The sequence below is a fragment of the Phoxinus phoxinus genome (genome assembly GCF_949152265.1).
Source record: "Phoxinus phoxinus genome assembly, chromosome: 19".
Classification (NCBI taxonomy): domain Eukaryota; kingdom Metazoa; phylum Chordata; class Actinopteri; order Cypriniformes; family Leuciscidae; genus Phoxinus; species Phoxinus phoxinus.
Window position 1 is genome coordinate 28,526,970 of NC_136894.1, and position 20,623 is coordinate 28,547,592.

At 40.7% G+C, this 20,623-nt stretch overlaps 2 protein-coding genes across 2 annotated transcripts in view; both read left to right on the forward strand.

Annotated features, from left to right (window-relative positions):
- LOC306986529 (uncharacterized protein) overlaps window positions 1-20,623 on the forward strand; it is a 31,897-nt gene that overhangs the window by 7,145 nt on the left and 4,129 nt on the right. Inside the window, exons 2-9 of the mRNA XM_079589840.1 lie at window positions 2,497-2,586; window positions 4,178-4,306; window positions 5,067-5,156; window positions 5,331-5,402; window positions 5,515-5,568; window positions 15,212-15,252; window positions 17,368-17,530; window positions 18,150-18,269. Coding sequence (XP_079445966.1) covers window positions 2,541-2,586; window positions 4,178-4,306; window positions 5,067-5,156; window positions 5,331-5,402; window positions 5,515-5,568; window positions 15,212-15,252; window positions 17,368-17,530; window positions 18,150-18,269 — 715 coding nt within the window. The 5' untranslated portion in view covers window positions 2,497-2,540. The remainder of the gene's footprint in view (window positions 1-2,496; window positions 2,587-4,177; window positions 4,307-5,066; window positions 5,157-5,330; window positions 5,403-5,514; window positions 5,569-15,211; window positions 15,253-17,367; window positions 17,531-18,149; window positions 18,270-20,623) is intronic.
- On the forward strand, window positions 5,492-14,438 carry LOC306986799 (C-type lectin domain family 4 member F-like). Its single transcript, XM_079590442.1, has 3 exons — window positions 5,492-5,628; window positions 13,849-13,961; window positions 14,143-14,438. The coding sequence occupies exons 1-3, from the start codon at window positions 5,575-5,577 to the stop codon at window positions 14,303-14,305; spliced, it is 330 nt and encodes a 109-aa protein (XP_079446568.1). The 5' UTR covers window positions 5,492-5,574; the 3' UTR covers window positions 14,306-14,438.

Genomic DNA, 20,623 nt, shown 5'->3' on the forward strand with positions numbered 1-20,623 from the left:
TGCATTTGCTGTGTCTGGCCCAAAACATTGGAATGATCTGCCTCTGCACGTTAAACAGTCCGCTTCTTTGTCTGTTTTTAAAACCCGTCTTAAAACACATCTTTTCTCTTTGGCTTTCAATACCTAGTAAGATGTCGATTTTAATTACTTGTTTTAATTTTTTTAAAATTTTATTGTTATTGTAATTGTCATTGTACAGCACTTTGGTCAACTTTGGTTGTTTTAAAGTGCTTAACAAATAAAGTTGGTATGGTATGGTATGGTGTGCGTGTGTGAGTATAAATAACGACTATGGGAAATGAAACTAGACAGATGTCTAAACTCGAAACCAAAAAGGTTACCTGGTAACAAGAGGGCTCGTCTATGAAGAACCAATCAATGTAAGAAAAGTAATGTTTCATGTCATTTTGCCATACCTCCTTATTCTATAAAACTGTTGTATTTGTGTTTTACTGGTGGGATTCTCAATGGAATTTGTCTGAGATCCTCCGGCCTTGATTCTTCTTGGGAGAGTTTCTCTGAGAACTGCTCGAAGACTCTCCCGGCCGTTAATAAAGGCATTTGAAGGGACATTTGCTGAAAGTCTGTCTAATATTTCTGCTGCGCAGCAGGTCAGTTTAGGGAAGCAAGTAAGTTAGAGTAAGAGACTCGGCCAGTTGTCGACGGGAGACGCGAAGAGCTAGAGTATAAAGGTTATTAAGTTTGGAAGACGCTATGAGTGTCGATTTGTAGACGCTAGATATTTATTAAGTGTCGATTTGTAGACGCTAGAATGTTAGGTTTAGGGAAAAAATCCTTTACAGTTTGGGAAAAAATCCTTCACAACAGTGACAATATTTATTCTCATAAATATGCAGTTAAATGTCTCAGTTTCCATATGACAAATTCTGAAAATTTTGAACCAACACTGTAAAAAAAAAAAGTGTCCTAAGTTGTAAATAAAAGCAAATAGCTGGAACAATCCATATATAACTGCGCATACAAAATGTCACTCATATTTCATCATGCTCTCATTATTCATGCTCTAATGAAGTGCTTTAGTTATCATGTGAAACTGCTATGGCAGCCGAACAGTTTTGAACATTTATGTGCAGAATAAGTATTAGCTTGAAGTAAAACATAAGATTTTGTGTACAGTGTATATGCCATGAAACGGCATCAATTACTATTTTCTGCAATAATATTTAGACTGCAGTGCTTGAACTATTTTTGTGCCTGTTCTCTGTCTATGTTTTTTCTTCTATTCTCCACTAGCCTAAATGTCACTATTGCAACAAACAGCATTTACCATCCACTGGCATCCAGCAGTAGTTTAATACTGTAAGTCAGTGAACGGTTAACCTTGTAAGGTTGGAAATAATCCAAGATTATTTCAATACAACAAAGACACTTTCTTTTCATTAAGACATTTCCAGCATAGCAGTGATTGGGACAATGGAGGAAATTGTGATGGTCTGATTGGTCAGTTTGAATGTCTCACACCTGGGTGCTGGGGACACGGTGGGGGGAGAAATGACAAAACTGGAGGGCAAAGGTTCTTCACGCTCTTGTCTTTGGATGCCAAGCTGGGGAGAGGGCTCTCTCCCTCTCCCTCTCACTCTCTCTCTTTCTCTCTCTCTCTCTCTCTCTTTCTCTCTCTCAGGTAACATTTATGCTGGGTACAAATGTTTTAAATTCTCATTACATCATGTTGTAACTACTTAAGTGTAAACATAACCTTATTGCACATTGAAGTTTTATTTAATTCATGGAGTCAGATTAAAACGAGATAATTGCATATGAGAACCTGTGTCTTATTTAACCAAAATTCCTTTAAAACGCTGGAGAGACTTGAACACGCGCTTCCTTACCGGCTATTTGGAAACCGGAAGTTGGGCCGAATAGCCGGCTTTTACAACCTCGTTGATTATTAATCAAACATATGTACAAAAGAGACAGTTCTCAGTTTGATGATCTGGACGGTTTCAATAACCGATTAGAGCGATACAGATTCATTAAAAAGAACTGATTCAAAACAATGGTTTGTTCATTACATGGGCCGATTACGGAGTGACTGCTTCCCCTCTAACCCGCATGGGAAAAATAGTCGATGTAAGACGAGACAATTAGAAACTTATTTTGTTATACTTATATTATTCCCAGGAGATGAATTTCTGTAGATATTTTGAATAAACAAACCATTTTTTTAACTCCCAGCATGTCTCTGCAGTATGTGACTTTATACAAGCACAGATGCAGTATCTTTAAATATTGACACAGTCTCAATATCGGTATGTACTGCATATTACACCGTGTGTAGTTAATGCTACATAGCCAATTTTACATTGAGAAAATATATTGTCTGTTTAAATGTAAAATTACATGATGTGGGTGTTTTTAAGCTGAATGTCATTATACGGTCAGTTAAATGTTTATTAAAACATTGACTTTGTTATTTTCTTTCTGTACAAATCACTCTTATTACTGTACTTATATATGTGGCTTTCTTGTTTATAGAAAACGTTCAACCAGAAGCACACGCCTTCGATTGGATTCATGAAATGGATTACACGCCAGCATCAGGTGCCAAATGCTCTCTGTACAAAGGTAAGATTTTATTTGCACGTTTTAGAACTTATATTCTGCTCATTTCTGTTAAGAGTTTCAGAGATGTAAAGTATTGAACAATTATCAAGATCATATTAGCAAGATTATCACAGCAAAGAAAGACCTTTGTGTTAAATGTTTCATTCATTCATCCAATAAAAGGGGTCACGACATGATTATTATTATTATAATACAGCTCTGAAAAAAAATTAAGAGACCACTGCAAAATTATCAGTTTCTCTGGTTTTACTATTTATAGATATGTGTTTGGGTAAAATTAACCTTTTTGTTTTATTCTATAAACTGCTGACAACATTTCTCCCGAATTCCAAATAAAAATATTGTAATTTAGAGCATTTGTTTGCAGAAAACGACATTGTCAGACCTCGAATAATGGAAAGAAAATGAGTTCATATTCATTTTTAAACAACACAATACTAATGTTTTAACTAATGATTTAACTTATCAATATTTGGTGGAATAAGCGTCTCGTGATGCTGCGTTAAACTGATAGACTGTAAACAAATATGGACGTAGTGTCCGTGACGTCACCCGTAGGTTTCTGAAGAGCATTTTTGAAGCCTAAAGTGGGCGGAGCCGGCCGTCGCCATCTTGGCCTCGCGTCACCGCTCGTCACTCCCGGATTACAGAATATGGGCACAGAGGCGGAGCTGAGGAGCCTGGCTATCTGAAACCACGCCCACCTAGCGCGACGTTATGGAGTTAGCTCAGGCTTGGGAGCTAATGCTATATGCTACTCACAGTACCAGGTGATTCTGTACAGTTATTTCATCTGACGGTACATAAGCATGTAATAATCTGTTCCAGAGCAACGGTACCGCAGAACGAGTGTAGTCTTTATATCTATAGACGATTTTAAATCTGAAAACTCCAAAAAGCAACGAAATTGTCACTCAAGTGGCCACGCCCTTAATTATGCAGAACTTCAAGGCTTAATATAATTTAAACGGATGAGTTATAAAAAAATTCACCCCCCTCACAGTTGTCATGAAGGGCGAAATTAGCTATATAGACCAAAACCACTTCGAGTACCTGGCTGTAAGCATGTTTTTTTCTGCTGTAAAGTTGGGCATTTCAACATGGGGGAGATACAGATTTGACTCACTTCTGCAGCCAGCCTCAAGTGGCCAGTCGATGAATTGCCGTTTATTTCACTTCCGTGTTGGTTTCAAGAGAGAGACAGGGAGGTTGCCGCTTGGATAAACTACCTCATGTCTCAAAGCACATTACATTACAATAATAATGAACAAAAACAGATTCATTTCGGCGTTGATACCGTTGACATTGAAACGCATAAATTCGTGGATAATGTTTCCATCTCTTCCAAATGACAGTAGTGGTTGTGTGAACAGCATACACTCGTTGTTTTGGTTCAGGAGGAACTGTAAAAGCTGCTGTTTCGGTTGCGGTGCTCGGCGACTGACGTCTGTCTAACTCTGCATAGCATGAAACACGCTGATGAACATTTAACTTAGTGATTGTTATCAGGATGTGAAGAGACTTTCAACCAGCATAACAGAACATGTTTCTGGAACGAATCACATACCCTGCCTTTAATTTCTGACCCCAGTCAACTCCATCCAAATGCAAGAACAAGAGACAGAAGTCATTTCGTCTAAGTGGACTAAAGTTCCTCTGATTGTTCTGGGTTTCTCTCTTGTTTTTGCTCTCGGAGGTCTCTGCGCTCTCTGGACACTTTGTGAGTATAACTTATCCTTTATTAAATGTTTTCATTACTTAAATATAATGAATTGTACTAAATTGCATATTGAATTGTGATTGGTCTGTTTGTAGATCTATTTGCATACTGAATTGCAACTGTTCTTGTCGGTCTCATTTTATCTTATCACTTTTTTTATTTTTTTATTTTTATTTATTTATTTATTTATTTCCCACAATTTCACACATTGCATATATTGCTACATGTTGGGGGTACCATATAACAAGGGTGACAAGTTACAAAAATAGATTACTTTTTCAGCAGCCAAGGACTACTACTATAGTATACACCATGGTTCATGTAACCTAACCAACAACTGATCAAGAAGAAACAAAAACAATAGTGTTCTATTGTGAAAAAAAAATAAAATAATTTATTCATATATAATTGTTGATTCATATGTAGACCCAACAAAATATACTTTAAGACTCTGGTGCAGCATTTCATTTACAGAACCAAAGGTTAAAATATAAGCTTATACGTATCGCTTGCTGCCTTTTGACCTCTGGTATTTTTTAAACTTAGGTTATCAATGAAACATTTACATTTGTAGCATCATTTATATTGAGATGAAATTTTCTCTAATATTATTTTAAATCCAGTTCCAGAAACTGCTCTGAATGATAGCTTTCAAATGGTTATTTTTTCTGTAGAGTAGTTTTAGCGTGGCACACTTCCTGACTTGTGTACTAACTGTTGGACTCGCTGCTGCTGCTGCTATTGTTTTGTCTTTAATCAGATAATCATAAGTTTGCCGATTTTGAATCACTGAATGAACAGCACATCACGGTTTCAAAGACACTGGCGGCTCAAGAGATCAACAGCACAGGTGAGAAAACTATATCATAAATGGGAAAGGATGTTTCTAACGTTTCACTAACAGAAGCGAACTTAAAATCGTTTGATATTTATAATTTGTCATTTAAAATGCCTCAGTCTTTTGAGTTCATATTTCTAAATGGCTTCTTGTTTCGCCTTTACTATTTAATTGTCTTTTCACCAGCCATGAAGAAAGAGTTTGATGATCTTACAGCCAGATACAACACACTTAGAGATTGGCTGTCCTTTTATGATGGTGAGTGTCAGTTTACAAGCTTAGTGTGACACAAAGTGTGAATATTTCTGCACATGGAACCAGTTTGATACTTTATGTACTTTTTGTAATCTCTCTGCGAATGGCTGGATAGCTTGTCGTGGAAGGCTGTATTTATTCAGCTCTGATAAACTGAACTGGACAAGCAGTCGAGATGTCTGTTTCTAAAGGAGCCGATCTGGTGACCATAACCAGCCAATCAGAACAGGCAAGTCAGATCAATTATTAAATAATTGACGGTAGATGTAGTAGCATAATGAAAAAGTTTGGCGGTTTTAATATTTGTTTTAGTTCTCAAGGTACACCAAATCATTTGTTTTTCTCAGTGAAATGTTTTACTAAATAATAGAATAGCATAATTGATAAATACATGTAAAAGTATGTACTCTTGAGTGAGATGAAAAATTCAGCCGTATCAGTGAGGTTCTGCTCACCTCATGGTGCCTTGTTAATAATGATATGTTTGGGATGATGTACATCCAGCCGGTTGTTATCATAAAACAAACAGGATGATGAAAAATTAGGGAGTTTATTTTGCGATAACAACTGGCTCAATGTATATTGTTCCTAGACAGCTATGTGAGAGTCGAGACTAAGAGAGCGGTCTGTAATACATTGTTGCAGTGATTATCACGAAATTTCAGACTGAGGAATATTTGCGAATGACCAATCAGAATAAAGTATTTTAGAGAGCCGTGCAGAGATTAGGTCATTGTAAAATAAACCCTGTCAGGGTGATCAGTCTTGTATTGTCCTAAAAGGGGCAATACAAAAACAATTTTTTTATAGCTCAACTGTAAAGTTTGCACAAAGAAAAACAGCATCTTTAAGCCATGACACACATTTCAAGTTCAAAGAACATTAACATGTATGGGATAATGTGCAGTCATAGCACTTATTACACGGCTTTTCGCTATAAATATATTACATGGACATGAAATACTGATTTGAGTTGTAACTGTAAATCTTACCTGTTTGTTATCTTATAAATCATCACAGTGAAACAATTGTTCTGAAAACAAGATGAACAATATAACAATATTGTAATATTAACACTGGTCAAAGTCCTCTGATTTCATTTTCAACGAGTTGTTGGTTATTGTAGATTTGAAAATCATGGTGAGGTGGTCTTCATTCCAGATTTCTCTATTCTCATCATGCCAGCTGTCAATGGTTTCTTGGTGTTTCTCTTCCCTCAACCCCTCATGTCTTTATGTTTCTCTGAGTCAGCACAGTAAGGATTGAGCTTACACACAACACTGAGCGACTTTCAACTTCCTTGTAAGGTAGAAAAACATGTTGCTTATGTTTAAAAATGGAACGCATACCTCATGCTTACGCATGGTACAATCCACTATCCCTCTGTGTGTACACATTATAAGTATCATCAGTTGAGTGTTGCATTGCACACATACTTGTATGCAAAATATATAAATCCCATATCTCTCATCAGCACACATATACAACATACTCTGACTTCACAAAATACATTATGAAATTATTATGCAGATGAATAAAGAAAATAACATTAAACAGTACATTTTTAGTCTTCAGTTATACAGCGCGTTATTTATCATATAGTTGCATTCATATTTTGAATTCGTTTTTATTTTAATATTAGTTAAAGTTGTAGTGATTTTGTTGTGTGTTTGTCCATTTTTTTTATCAACTTAAGTTAAATGAAAATGAGAAATGTTGCTTTGGCAACTATAGCTGAAACATAATATTTTATTGTATTTTAGTTCACATTTTTAAATTAAAGCAATAAAAAATTGTTTACTAAAATAACCCTGTAGGAAACTCAGAAGCGAAGACTAGGGTCCTCGTTTATAAAACTGGGCGTAGGATCCTTACTAAAAAGTGTACGTGCGCCCGAAAGCCAAAAATGGCATGCGCAAAAAAATATTCAGACTTATAAAGGCAGAACCTGCGCAGAATTCACTTAATAAATCCCAGTCAGCGGAAGATTGTGCCACATGCGTCTCCTCCCCGAAATAACCATGGAGCTTACAACGCCTAGTTTTACTATGCCCTCATCTGCATATCATTTGCATATGATTATTCATCCACGTGATAACATGTTTAACGGTACAAGACATTAGTGAAATATGAAATACGGATGTGCCGTCACATTACATTAATAAAAAGCATTTAGTAGCCTGTCCTTGCCTTGTTTTTGAATAAACAAAACAAATAGTGTAAAATACATTTCAGAGAAAGTTTTTCTCAATCTTTTCCGCTGACCAAATAGTTTATTTTTTTTATTGTATTTTTATTGAAACAGCTAGACCTTGTTGTGCATTCTTTGCACGAAAATATTTTCTCAGACAATCTGCTATTATGATAAGCAATTATCTCTAGTTAAAAAAAAATTAAAACACAGCACGGTTATAACTGAGGCCCCAGGAGACTTTGTTGTATCTTCAGCAGGATTCTTTATTGAGAACACGAGCTGTCGTTAGCTAGTCATCAAAGGCAGTGTACATTGTAGTTTATATAGATTTTAGTGGGCAGTGATATGGAGACAACGCATCTGGGTGACGACCAACAAAGCATCCAAATTAAGTATCCATGTTTAGGAACCCTCCATAGACTCTAGTCTAGAGTGTTACCAATCCTAATCCAATCAGCACACCTGTTCAAAGACTGGGACAGGGGCTCCAAGAGCCATTAAAGACAAAGGAGAGAGTCTCAGTAATCTGAGTCATTTAACTTACAATAGAGAGAACAGGACTGGCATGAATCTTTTTCTGGAAACATTGCTTAACAGCTGATATCGTCATCATAGCCTTAAATCGTCTCAGGTTACAACTGTAACCTATGTTCCCTGAGAACAGGGAACGAGACAATACGTCATCGACGCTATGGGGAACGCCTCAGGCGTGACAGGTGTCTGAAATCACAATCAAATCACGGCAATCACATTGACCGGCGACAGCCCGTGAATCATTACGTGAATGATTAACGTGCGACCTGGAAGTATATAAGGGCGCCTTGCAAACATGACAAATCATCCTTCGTCTGAAGGGACTGTTTGGTAGGCAGGCCCCGAGGCATGGCAGGGAGACGTATTGTCTCGTTCCCTGTTCTCAGGGAACATAGGTTACAGTTGTAACCTGAGACGTTCCCTTTCGAAGGGAACTCAACAATACGTCATCGACGCTATGGGGAACGATATACCCACTCCGCCATGCTGAGGGGAGTGCATGCCAGGAGGCAGTGACAACTGTCAGAACCAGCAAATTCAAAATGAAATGCAAGAACCACTCACCCTCAGGTCACACTGGGCTGTCAGTGACAGCATTCCCTACGGTCATAGCCCAAGCTATAAGCCTAGCAGGAGGAACTCCAAATATGTAATCCGAAGGCCTACCTGGGCCTGCTCAAAGGCCTAGGACCACAACTTCAATTTAGAAGGGGTCCCTTCTAGGGAATGTGGCTAGGGAACCCGAGGGAACCCCAGCCAGTCACTATACGGGGGAATATACCACCCGAAATGCCACCAGGACGGCCTGACCTGGTGTCACTACGTCGGACACTTCAGTCTGGCCAAATTCCTGTCTGTCTGGAGACAGAGCCTCTGGACATTTGCCTTAGGTAAGGCATCCAACCCGAGGGACTGCGAAGCTGGCAGTGAAACCTCAGCCCGGATCTCAGAGACGGGATATCCCGGAGAGTATGACTCAGCATAGTGCTTTAAACCCTTGCTAGAGAGGGGAGTTTCTCTACTCGATCCACGGATCTACCCAGTGTTTGTGTTTGAAACACTGAGGAGGCCTGTGAAGGCCTAGGGGCTGATCTAACTGGGAGGCCTCACGAGAGGCCTACGACCGTCTGACCAGACTCAGGAGTCCAAACACTCATAGAGACCCTCAGTGAGGGGAGCAATGGACTGACTGGTAGGAAACCAGGCTGTAGGCAGAGAAGTTCCGGGAGGGAACCAGTAGCAGAGGACGAACACTTTAGTTGAGCCAGGGCGCGAGCTCGCTTTTAGCAGCGGCCAAATGAGGCCAGCTGAACTGATAGCAGGCGGCCACTAGCTTCCAGAACCCAGCATCGTTGGGGAACCACTCACAGGGAGGCCTGGCAAAGCCTACTACCTGATAACCACAGTAAGTGGGAGCTCATATTCAGGAAGGCCTGGTGAGGCCTGCAACCTGATAACCACAGTATGTGGGAGCTCATAACCAGGAAGGCCTGGTGAGGCCTGTAACCTGATAACCACAGTATGTGGGAGCTCATAACCAGGAAGGCCTGGTGAGGCCTGTAACCTGATAACCCCAGCATGTGGGAGCTCATGACCAGGAAGGCCTGGAGAGGCCTGTAACCTGATAACCACAGTATGTGGGAGCTCATAACCAGGAAGGCCTGGTGAGGCCTGTAACCTAGCGACCACAGTGTGTGGGAGCTCAAAACCAGGAAGGCCGGATGAGGCCTGTAACCTGATAACCACAATATGTGGGAGCCCACATTCAGGAAGGCTGGGTGAGGCCTGTAACCTGACATGTGGAGACTCATAACCAGGAAGGCCTGGTGAGGCCTGTAACCTGATAACCACAGTATGTGGGAACTCACCTTCAGGGAGGCCTGGTGAGGCCTATTACCTGATAACCCCAGCATGTGGGAGCTCATGACCAGGAAGGCCTGGTGAGGCCTGTAACCTGATAACCACAGTATGTGGGAACTACCTTCAGGGAGGCCTGGTGAGGCCTACTACATGGCAGCCACGATACTTGGGAGCTCACATTTAGGGAGGCCCGGAGCGGCCTACCACCTGATAATCACATTATGTGAGAACATGCCTTCAGGGAGGCCCGGTGAGGCCTACTACCTGATAGTAGGTCAGGCTAGCTGTCCAGTTGCCTGTCCTTTGGGCTTGCCTACAGGGAGGCCTGGTAAGGCCTACTACCTGATAGCCACCGTAAGTTTGAAATCACCTTCAGGGAGGCCTCAACTGGTAGCTATGAGCCCTGAATCTGGGTGACGGTTCGAAGGTGGCCTGCTAAGGCCAGCCCACTGGGGACTCGCCTATCAGGGAGGCCTGGTTGGGCCTACTAGCTGACAGCAAGTCAATCTGCTCCAAAGGTACACTGTTGGGAATCATACCACACCAACAAGTATGTCCCACAATGTTGGGACTCACTTCCGAGGAGGCCTGTTTAGGGCCTACTACCCATCAGTGAGTCAACTGCCCGAACCACCAAGGCCAGCCACATGAGGTGAGCTGGCCTACAGCGCCCTCATGGGAGCTGCCCATTCAGGAGGCCTGCTGAGGCCTACTACCTAATGGCGCAGCCTTCGTTGGCAGATAAGCTGTTTAGACAGCGCCTACAGCATTCTGGTACCTAATCACATTGCCCATGGCAGTGTACTCAGCGAGAGCGCTAGCACCCTTTGAGCAAGGGGAGTACAACATACGCCACTCTGCCTCAATGGAGGCCCCAAAGTCAGGGGCCTACCAACTGTAAGCATGGGCGTCAGCTCATGGCACTGCTCTGGCTTCAGGGGAGCGTACTTCGACCAAAAAAGAAGTGAAGGCTAGAACTTTCCGCTCAACCCGAGCCACAGTGTGCGAGGTAGGATAATACAGAACTGAAAGTGAAGGACTCAGAACTGCCCTGTATCACAGGGGAGTACTCCGTATGCTAGTTCTGCACGGCAGGGTCGGGCAAACAGACCCAGCCTCCTCGTGAGGCGAAAGGCGGCCTCACCCTGCTCAATAAAGACACATTGTACCGGGGAGGCCTATTAGAGGCCTAACCCAGGATCTTTATAAACCATACCTCTGCACCACGCTGCATTACTCTTGTCGCCCCAGAATGCAGAGAAGGGGGCGGGCCTTGGCCTAACGACTCCATTGGAGGAGGCTGTCATACAGGGATGCTAGGAACCTAAATTCACACAGTGAAGGTTCAGAGGCAGAAATGCTAAAGCAGAGCGCCTCTACTATCCCTGGCACAGCCTAGGCCAGCTAAAGAGGCGGCCCTGGTGAGGGCCAACCTGCAAGCATAGATCTACCTGAGGGCTCGGAGGAGCCACAGCCTAACAGAAAAATAGTTATTATTATTTCATACAAATGGCTGCAGAATCGCTCAGCCCAATGAAAAAAAAATTTTCAGACAGAGCTCAAAGGGGGCGATGTACTCAGGAAGGAAGTCAAACGGTCCCGTGGGCCGGACATATAGATCTATCTGAAGCTCAAGCATCAGTCAAACTCAGAACAAAAAACTGTTCCTAATTGAGAGAGACCAACTACTCTACCCTGAGGTGGCTAAGAGCCAGCCACCTAAAGGGGAACTTCAGGGCCCCAATAATCCAGATTTTTCCTCCTTACCTTATTCTTTCTGCATTGACATGCCCATAACTCTATACAGGGAACGAGGTCTGTAGAGAGATACATATTAGTATACATTCTTCAGAAATTACTCTTAAGAAGACCAGACAGCTCACCTGCGGCGTGCGGAGTGAAGACTCGCCAGGTAGTTTCTTAGGAACCTGGGGTCCATCACTTTACATGCCTGAAAGAGGCGCTCTCCCAGGCCAAGCCTAGGCGGGCCATCAGAACATCGTTCTCATCATAGGCCCCGCCCCAGGCCTGATGTGATGAACGCCTGGGGAGTCGGAAGCAGGAGAGGGCAGATTTGATGACCCTCGGAAGGAGTTATCCTTCAGCGGCGCTGACGCTTCTGCTGGATAACATCCCTCAAATCTCTCCTGTTGCGGGAGTCACGCCTTTTCTGCGCCCTGCTCCTACCTGGAGGGGGCGCACGAGAGGTGACACTGGCTCGCTGGCCCCGCCTCTGGTCCTCAGACCGGGATGGGCCAGGTCCTCCCGCCTGCCTCGAGCGGTTTCTCCTCTAGCGCGCTGCCATGGCAGCTGCAGCTTGCCGGCGGCGCGCTCCATCACATCCACCAGCTCTGCATACACGGGGCAGGATGGCTGAGGGGGTTCAGAATCCACCTGACTCTCAACCTCCTCAGCCATCTCCTGCGCGTCCTGAAGAGCACTAGCTGCAGGAATAGTCGGTGAAAGGCTATCATCATCCACCTGCAGCTCACCCTCGTCAGTTGTCGAGTCATCTGAGAGGTTTACAGCCCTCTCAAGGTGATCGACAAGCTCCATCTGGGAGCCCCATGACGCAAGTCGCCGCTCTGCCTCGGCACGAGCGGGACCTGAACCACGGGGCTTCCCAGATGCTGACCCCCCTTCACTCGAGAAGAGGGACAGACGAGAGCGGAGCGTTTTCAAGGAAAAACGCTCACAGTTTGCACAGGAAGCTCCCTCGAGAACCTCCCGTGCGTGCTCTTCACCCAGGCAAAAAACGCACAGCTGGTGTGTGTCCTCCGGCGTCAGATATCGAGGACACGGGTCGGCACACTTCTGAAAGCAACTGGCTTTTGCTGCACGCTTCATTTCTCCGTTCGTGAATTTGCGTTCAAACATACAGTCCCTGAAGACGAAAAGGATGATTTGTCATGTTTGCAAGGCGCCCTTATATACTTCCAGGTCGCACGTTAATCATTCACGTAATGATTCACGGGCTGTCGCCGGTCAATGTGATTGCCGTGATTTGATTGTGATTTCAGACACCTGTCACGCCTGAGGCGTTCCCCATAGCGTCGATGACGTATTGTTGAGTTCCCTTCGAAAGGGAAGCTAAATTCAATGTACTCTACCTTAGTTTTTCATGTAATGTTATGTAAGGACTGGACATAAGATCAGCAAATCTTAAACAGATTCTTAAATTTGTAATCCCAAACCTGATACAGCAATGATATCGATAATGGTTATATCAGGAAACATCAGACCTCGGATTGACCAATCAGAATCAAGAGCCGCTTTTCCTCTGTTGGGCCAAATGTGTTATGAACGGTTCCAGTTATATTGGCACGGAATGGAATGGTTAAGCAATGAGAACGGTTTGGTCTTACGGTGGAAAAGTGGCTAAGGTATTCCAAGAGAACCGTGTGTTATTAATATTAGGCTATTAGTAGCAGCAGATAGTAAACCCTTTCAAAGTACACCTCTACATACCTAGCACAAATAAGGCTATTCACACCCAGGACAATAAATATAATGACATTATCATTATAAAAATCGTTCTATGTAAAATAATAAAAGAGTCCATATTGCAAATATAACGATAACATCACAGAGGAATGACATTTCAAATCACTTTCACAACCATTTTTATCCAGCTGATTAATGATAAAAACATTGACATGACAGCTCAATCAGAATCCATATTGCTTTAATGAGCTCGAGCATTTAAAGAGGCAGACGACAAACTTGCAGCGTGAGCTTATAATAAACAGAACGTTATCATGCATTGGTGTGGACGCTAATATTATTATCGTTTTGGTTATAATTCTTGGTGTGAATGGGTCTTAATTTTTATTTGTGTGATGCTGTCATTTTTTCCTGTAGGATTATCTGGTGTCTAAAATTAAAGAGACGCACTGGATTGGTCTCAATGATCTGGACACTGAAGGACACTGGGTTTGGCTGAACAACCAAACTCTCACTGACACTGGAGTACAGTAAGAAATCATGTGTGATCTCCGTTTTATCATAACATAAATCAGTGAAGTTTTAATGACAAATTACATAATTGTGAACTTATGGCAAGCTGAACCAAAAAAAAATCACAAACTACAGCTAAAATTATTGCAAGGAAAAAAGTGTGTTCTTTACCTGTATTTGCTTGTTTGTGTGTTAAAGGTTCTGGTTCACTTGGAGGCCGAGACAACCTGATAACTGGAGAGCAAATGATCCGTCTGGAGAGAACTGTGCTGGTCTGGGAGATGAGAGTGGCAATTTTCATTCTTGGTTTGATGCTTCTTGTGGAACAGAGAAAAGCTTTATCTGTGAAAAGAAATATTAATATACCTCCATCAGTGGAACTATATTAATGAACTATATATTAATGAGGTCTATTTGGATTTTGCATATGCACATAAAACTAGAGGGAATTTGCTTACATATGTCAAGTTAAAAATGCAATATCTTTCCTCCAGTTAATTGAATTGAAAGCTCCATTATGTATCTTGTATAATTATAATGTATACTCTCCGTAAATTTTAATCTACAGTATATTAAAAGCTTCCCAGAACAGACTTTCCGTAATACTAACAGAAATGAAAGACTTTGCCTTTAGATTAACTTCATATTTTCTTATGGATGATACTTCTAGCTCTGATACCATGAGCCTTGCCACCTTCTTCGCACGCCGTCTTCATCCAATATGTTGGAAATCGTCACATCCTTTTTTTTTTTTATCGCAAAACTAAACCCTTTACTTTAGTTTAACGATTGATAATTAAGTATAGTCGAAGAGTATGCAGGTTAAGATAATTAAACGCAATACAATAGTGTTTTGGTGGTAAAATAAATATCTGTGTGTTACTTTAACAAAAAATATTGGGGTAAAAAGAACAGTGCCACAAAACCATTTTTTGAGTGTATAAGATCTAAAGCAGGATATTCCTGTTACAAAAGCTTTTTGTTTTGATTCCTCACACATCACTCATCTTGCAGTCAGTTTGATGCTAGTATCATGAAGCTGTGTTGAGCGGCCTTGTGGTTGGACGAGATCTGTTTTGTGTCTAAAATAACAGCAACGAGTAACTTCAATATTTATAAGACCCGTGTGCTATTGCTAAATGAATACTGTAATGTGCGCTAGAGCTATTTTAAGAAGCCATGGTAAAGGGTTTGTGTAAAAAAACACAACAGAAATGTATCAGAAGTGTTCTGTCACTTTGTATTTCTCTGTTCTTCTCTCCACAAGAGGTCAGTAGCAGCATCTCTACTGCTTTATTGAAGGCTCTTGTATGATAAATTGCTTGTGAAGTTCATTATTTGTAAGTTTCTTTAATGATTAAAGAGCGTAATAAATCACTACATGTAATTTAGCAATGTTGTTTTATTACTGCATCTAGTCTGATATTGGTTTGATTGTGTAAGACATCTGAAGGGATGAAAACAGGGAAAAGTTTTGTAGAGAACAACGCAGCAGGAATATATCTGTCATAGTCTTTATATACCATTATGTTACAGATAACTACTTGTTTTCTCCAGAGCTGCTGTTTAGATAAATTAACTAAATTAATGACTTTTTTTACAACAGAAATGAACCATTACTGAACTTACTTAAGCTGGACCATGACACACATATTGCAGAAATGTTGTAAATGTAAATTCAGGAATAGTTACTGGAGGAAATTCTCTGTTGATTCAAGGGTTCAGATTTCAGAAATAAGATCTCATCAAACTTCTGACCGCAGGAAACTCCCCTGAAGAGCAAGAAAATGTAGGATTACATTACAACGAATACTGCTCTGTTGCCGTTGTTCTCTTTAGTTTTCCCTACACTACAGCAACGCACAAGCGAAGTCCTCAATAACTTCTGCTTGAAAGATATCCCAATGCCTCCTGGTCTCTGCTTTGACAAAGGAAAAAGTTTCCTACAAAAGAGAGAGGGAAGTTCATCCTCCTAAGTGGACTAAAGTTCTTAGTGGATATATAGTGGAATGAAAAACGTGCAGGGTATTGAGACGCTTATAAAAGTTGAACTTTTTTGATATGCCAAAAAAATTCGTCTGAAAAACATGGTGTAATGGTCAAAGACAAGAGTGATAATAATATTTTGTTAAATTTATATCACGCTTTTCTGGGTATACTCAAGCGCTTTACATATGGAAAGGGGAATCTCCTCAAATTGTATGTGCAAAAACCACAGATGGGTCAAGTTTGCCACTGGCCATGATTCTAACCTTTAAAAAAAATGCTGGTAGGGAACAAGTTGGTATAATAGTAAATGTTCTGTTAACTCAAGGTCAGAATACTATTTCACACTTTTAAAAGCCTCCAAAACAAATTGGCATTGGTTATTTACACATGGCCATTTGTCCTCTTAGCAGCAGGAAAAAACAATATGTATATTTTTTTAAATTGTGAATAGATTATACTGTATACAGTGAGCGAGCAATGAGCGCTCCCTTTATAATGACTGAAACTGTCAATCATAGGCTAAAATGCTCAACGCTGCAAATTGTGTTGTAAATAGAAACTGTTGCTGGTCTTCAGACTAAAGAAGATGAACACAAATAAACACAGGACTGTTCAAAAGCAGCTGCATATCAGTGTGTACCGAACTGAGTATAAATAGTCTTGGCTATTGGACCCGCAGTCCGCCTGTGCCTCTCGATTAGCCTATTAGCAGCCATTACATCAAATATTAGCTGTTCACCCGTCCACATGCAGGGTTCTGGGTCAAACATATTCTAACATGACATATTTTTGCTATTAATATGACATTTGCAAAATAAAATAAAAAGTCAGAATGCACAACTATAAATGCTGTCAAATTGGAATTTTGTTTCTGATAATAGTGCAGTTCCAGCATCTACCAGTAGGGGATCACTGGACATAAACCCTATACAGTTCTTGTTCATATAAATGCAGTATTGTCCTGTCTATATGTGACATATGGTGATTATTATTTTATTTTTTAAGGTGGCACATCTACTGCAGCAAAATCTAAATGCCAACAATATGAGATGTTATGTTTAATGCTGTGGATGTACTTGTAAAGCAATAGTAGACAGCGTCATTCTTCTCTCTTGGAGACTACAAGCATTTATTTTTACATATTTGTATAGAGGCTATGACATATTTAAACATTCAAACATGGGACAGTCGTGGGCTAATGGTTACAGTGTCAGACTGGTAACCTGAAGGTTGAGAGAAACGTTGAAGGTCGGCAAGAAACACCCAATTGCTCCCTGAGCGCCAAAGCAAAGTGTGTACTACTCACCTCTCCTAATGTGTGTGCACTATCAATGGTGTTAAATGCAGAGGACAATTCCTGAGTATGGGTTGGCCTTTAGGTGTCACTTTTTTGTTTTGTTTTTATAAATTCATTATTTCCTGTCTGTCTGTAAGAGTGACATTTTATGTGACGCCCTTATTCTCAACAAACTCAAGCAAGACAGAAGACACAGTGGACACGTCTTCTGTCAGGCTCATGAAATGGATTCAATCTATGGAAATTCTAGTTTCATAGTTTCAACAGTTGCTTCAGATGAAACCTGCTCTCAACACAAAGGTAAGGCAGAGGATGTGTTATCAGTATGTATTACATTTTATATTTCTACTACCAATGCAGTAACATGTTTTTCTTATGTATTCTTACTTTTTTGTATGTTCTTTCAACAATTGCACAGCCATTTGACAGCCGCTTTTGTCCAATATGACATAAGCTACATTGGATTCCGACACGTCATGCCCGTTGTCTGTTAGTTATCTTGGTTAAGGTTTAAATCAAATATCCAGTTGCTCTTGTTTTCTCTAGCAGTGGTTTTGTATGTTTTATTTTAAACATCCAGTTTGAAACTCTTAAGATGTGAATTCTATTCTTCAAGCTAAACTTTCAGTACATATATTTTATATATTTTGAGTAAAAATGATCACAGTTAAAATACACTGGCAAACATTCAGACAAGAGCCAACTGCAACTTTACAACCGAGTTCTCAGGGCAACAGGACAGAATTCATCAAATGTCTGGTTGGGGCAACTTGTCACACATGTTGAAAATGCATTTTGTATAATATATAGTGCAGAAATGTTGTAAATGTAAATTCAGGAATAGTTACTGGAGGAAATTCTCTGCTGATTCAAGGGTTCAGATTTCAGAAATAACATCTCATCAAACTTCTGCCCGCAGGAAACTCCCCTGAAGAGCCAGAAAGAGAGAGGGAAGTTCATCCTCCGAAGTGGACTAAAGTTCTTCTGATAGTCTTTAATGTTTTTGCTCTCGGAAGTCTCTGTATTCGAGGGATACTGTGTGAGTAGTGTTGTTTAATTAATAACACATTTTCCTGTACAACATTAACGTTTTTAATATATTTATATATTTATAGTTTAATATTTTGACATTGAATTTCCAAAATAATGTATAAAAAACAGAAACATTTTATATTTTATATAACATCACACCATTTATTTCCATCAAGAAATTCATGTGTGAAAATGATTCTTCATGCTCCTCAAAACTGTTCTTTCACAACTTGAGGCTGATGAATCTTGACAATTGTCATGCTGGGAAATGGCCATGATGTGTCTTCCTACATGGTTGTTTAAGAAATGAAAAGCTACACACACCATCAATTAGGGTTAGAAGAAGTATTGCCAAACATATAACATGCTAGAAACATTCCCGTATTGTTCCGAATATAATTTTTCTTTCTTTCTTGGAAATAGGCTACATCTGAAAAACATGGGGTCTTATATTCAGGGTCTAGATTTTTACATCAATAATACACCCTCAACAATAAGGAGCCCCAAAAACGTGTAAAACGAGTGTTGCCCTCAGCACTGAAGGGACCCGCCCTGGACTGCATGTTAAAATTCAGGAATAGTTACTGAGAAATTCTCTGCTGATTCAACGGTTCAGATTTCAGAAATAATGTCTCATCAAATTTCTGACCCCAGGAAACTCCACTGAAGAGCAAAAAAGAGAGAGGGAAGTTTACAGCGCCATGTGACCTCATGATGGCGAATGACCGTCCAGAACAGAGAGGTTAAAAGTCAGGCAAGTGAACTAGCAACTGAGGAGAGGTTATGATACAAACATTAAGCTCATGGTGATAAATGCAGCGGAGTCATCAAACAACTCTCATTAAACAGCCCAAAAATATGGTGTGTCAGAGTATAAGATTAGAAAATGGCGAGCCCAAAAAATGCCAACGGTCAAAGAAAAGCTTACCGCGGTCCTAAAAGCGGCCGCTTTGAAGAAATTGACAGGCAAGTGTGTCAGTACGTAGCCAGAGCAGTCATCCAGCTAAAGGCACTGGATATCGCCAAATAGCTGAACATACCAGCAGCGAGGCCAATCATTTCTTATTTCGGCTAGGTACTGACAAACTTGCCTGTCAATATCCATGCTTAAGTGTGATGCGGCATAATGGATTAGCATTATGCCGCAGAAAAGTCTTGCCCAGAACTTGCCCTCCGACTTCGGGGAGAAACTGCAGTTTTTTTAGGGGAAAAAAATAATTCCCCCTGGATTCGAGGTAATGCGGATCACCAATTGTTTCGTCATGCCAACATCTGTCACTGTACACACACACAAAAAAGGTGAGGAATCAGTCATTGTAAAATCTACTGGAAATGAGAACTACAGGTTATTTTTATGGTATGCCATAAATACCATCATCTTATATTTTGGAACAATAGGGTAATACAGTAATCACAGCAATAATGATCCAATCATAGACTTAAAGGTGGGGTATGTGATTTGCAAAACGGCTGGCAGATTTTGAAAATGCACAACTCAAATGGTCCTACCTTCTTTCCTTTGACTCCACCCATTCAAAGAACATGGACATGGATGGGGGGAGGGGGGATGGTACGACCGTTTGATTGACGCACTTACTGTCCAATGATTCTAGGTGGTCTTGGAAATGATTGGCTGGAGTTTTTCGAGTCCTGCCCGTTCCACAGATGATTAAAGGGCACCTATTATGGAATTTTGAAATTTACCTTTCATGTAGTGTGTAACATAGATCTAAGTGAACAAAAACATCCTGCAAAGTTTGAAATATGAAAGTGCACCGTATATAAAGTTATTGTCTTTCAAAAGTAAGAGTCGACTCTGAGTCATTTTTATGAATCGTTAGAAGACCGAAGCTTTTTCTCTGACTAGATGACGTCAACTTGTCAAGTTATTTGAATACGATACGCCCACTTATTGCGCTCCAAGGCCAGCAGGGAAACATCATGGCGACGAGACGCTGTGTTCTGAAGTGCAACTCAAAAGCCAACTTTTTTCATCTGCCCAAGGAGGAGCATTTGAAGACTAAGTGGCTACAATTCATATATACAACTATACCACAGAAGTATAGTCCGAGCCTTGTGCTTTGTTCGCGCCATTTTGAAGACGATTGCTTTACCAACTTAAATGCAATCAAACTTGGATTCGCGAGCCGGCTGATATTGAAGGAAGGTTCAGTTCCAAGTGTATTTGCATCAGCTTCCTCCTCCGTATCACAACCTGTAAGTGTTATTAATAATTGTTGCTTTTATGTTTTATGTAGCATGCTTAATAATTATTTTGTTTGTTGTGTAAGCACCGTTTAGCTTCTAGGTCTTCAATGGCAATTGTATTGAGATGTGAAGTGTTTGTCGTTGTTTTCGGAG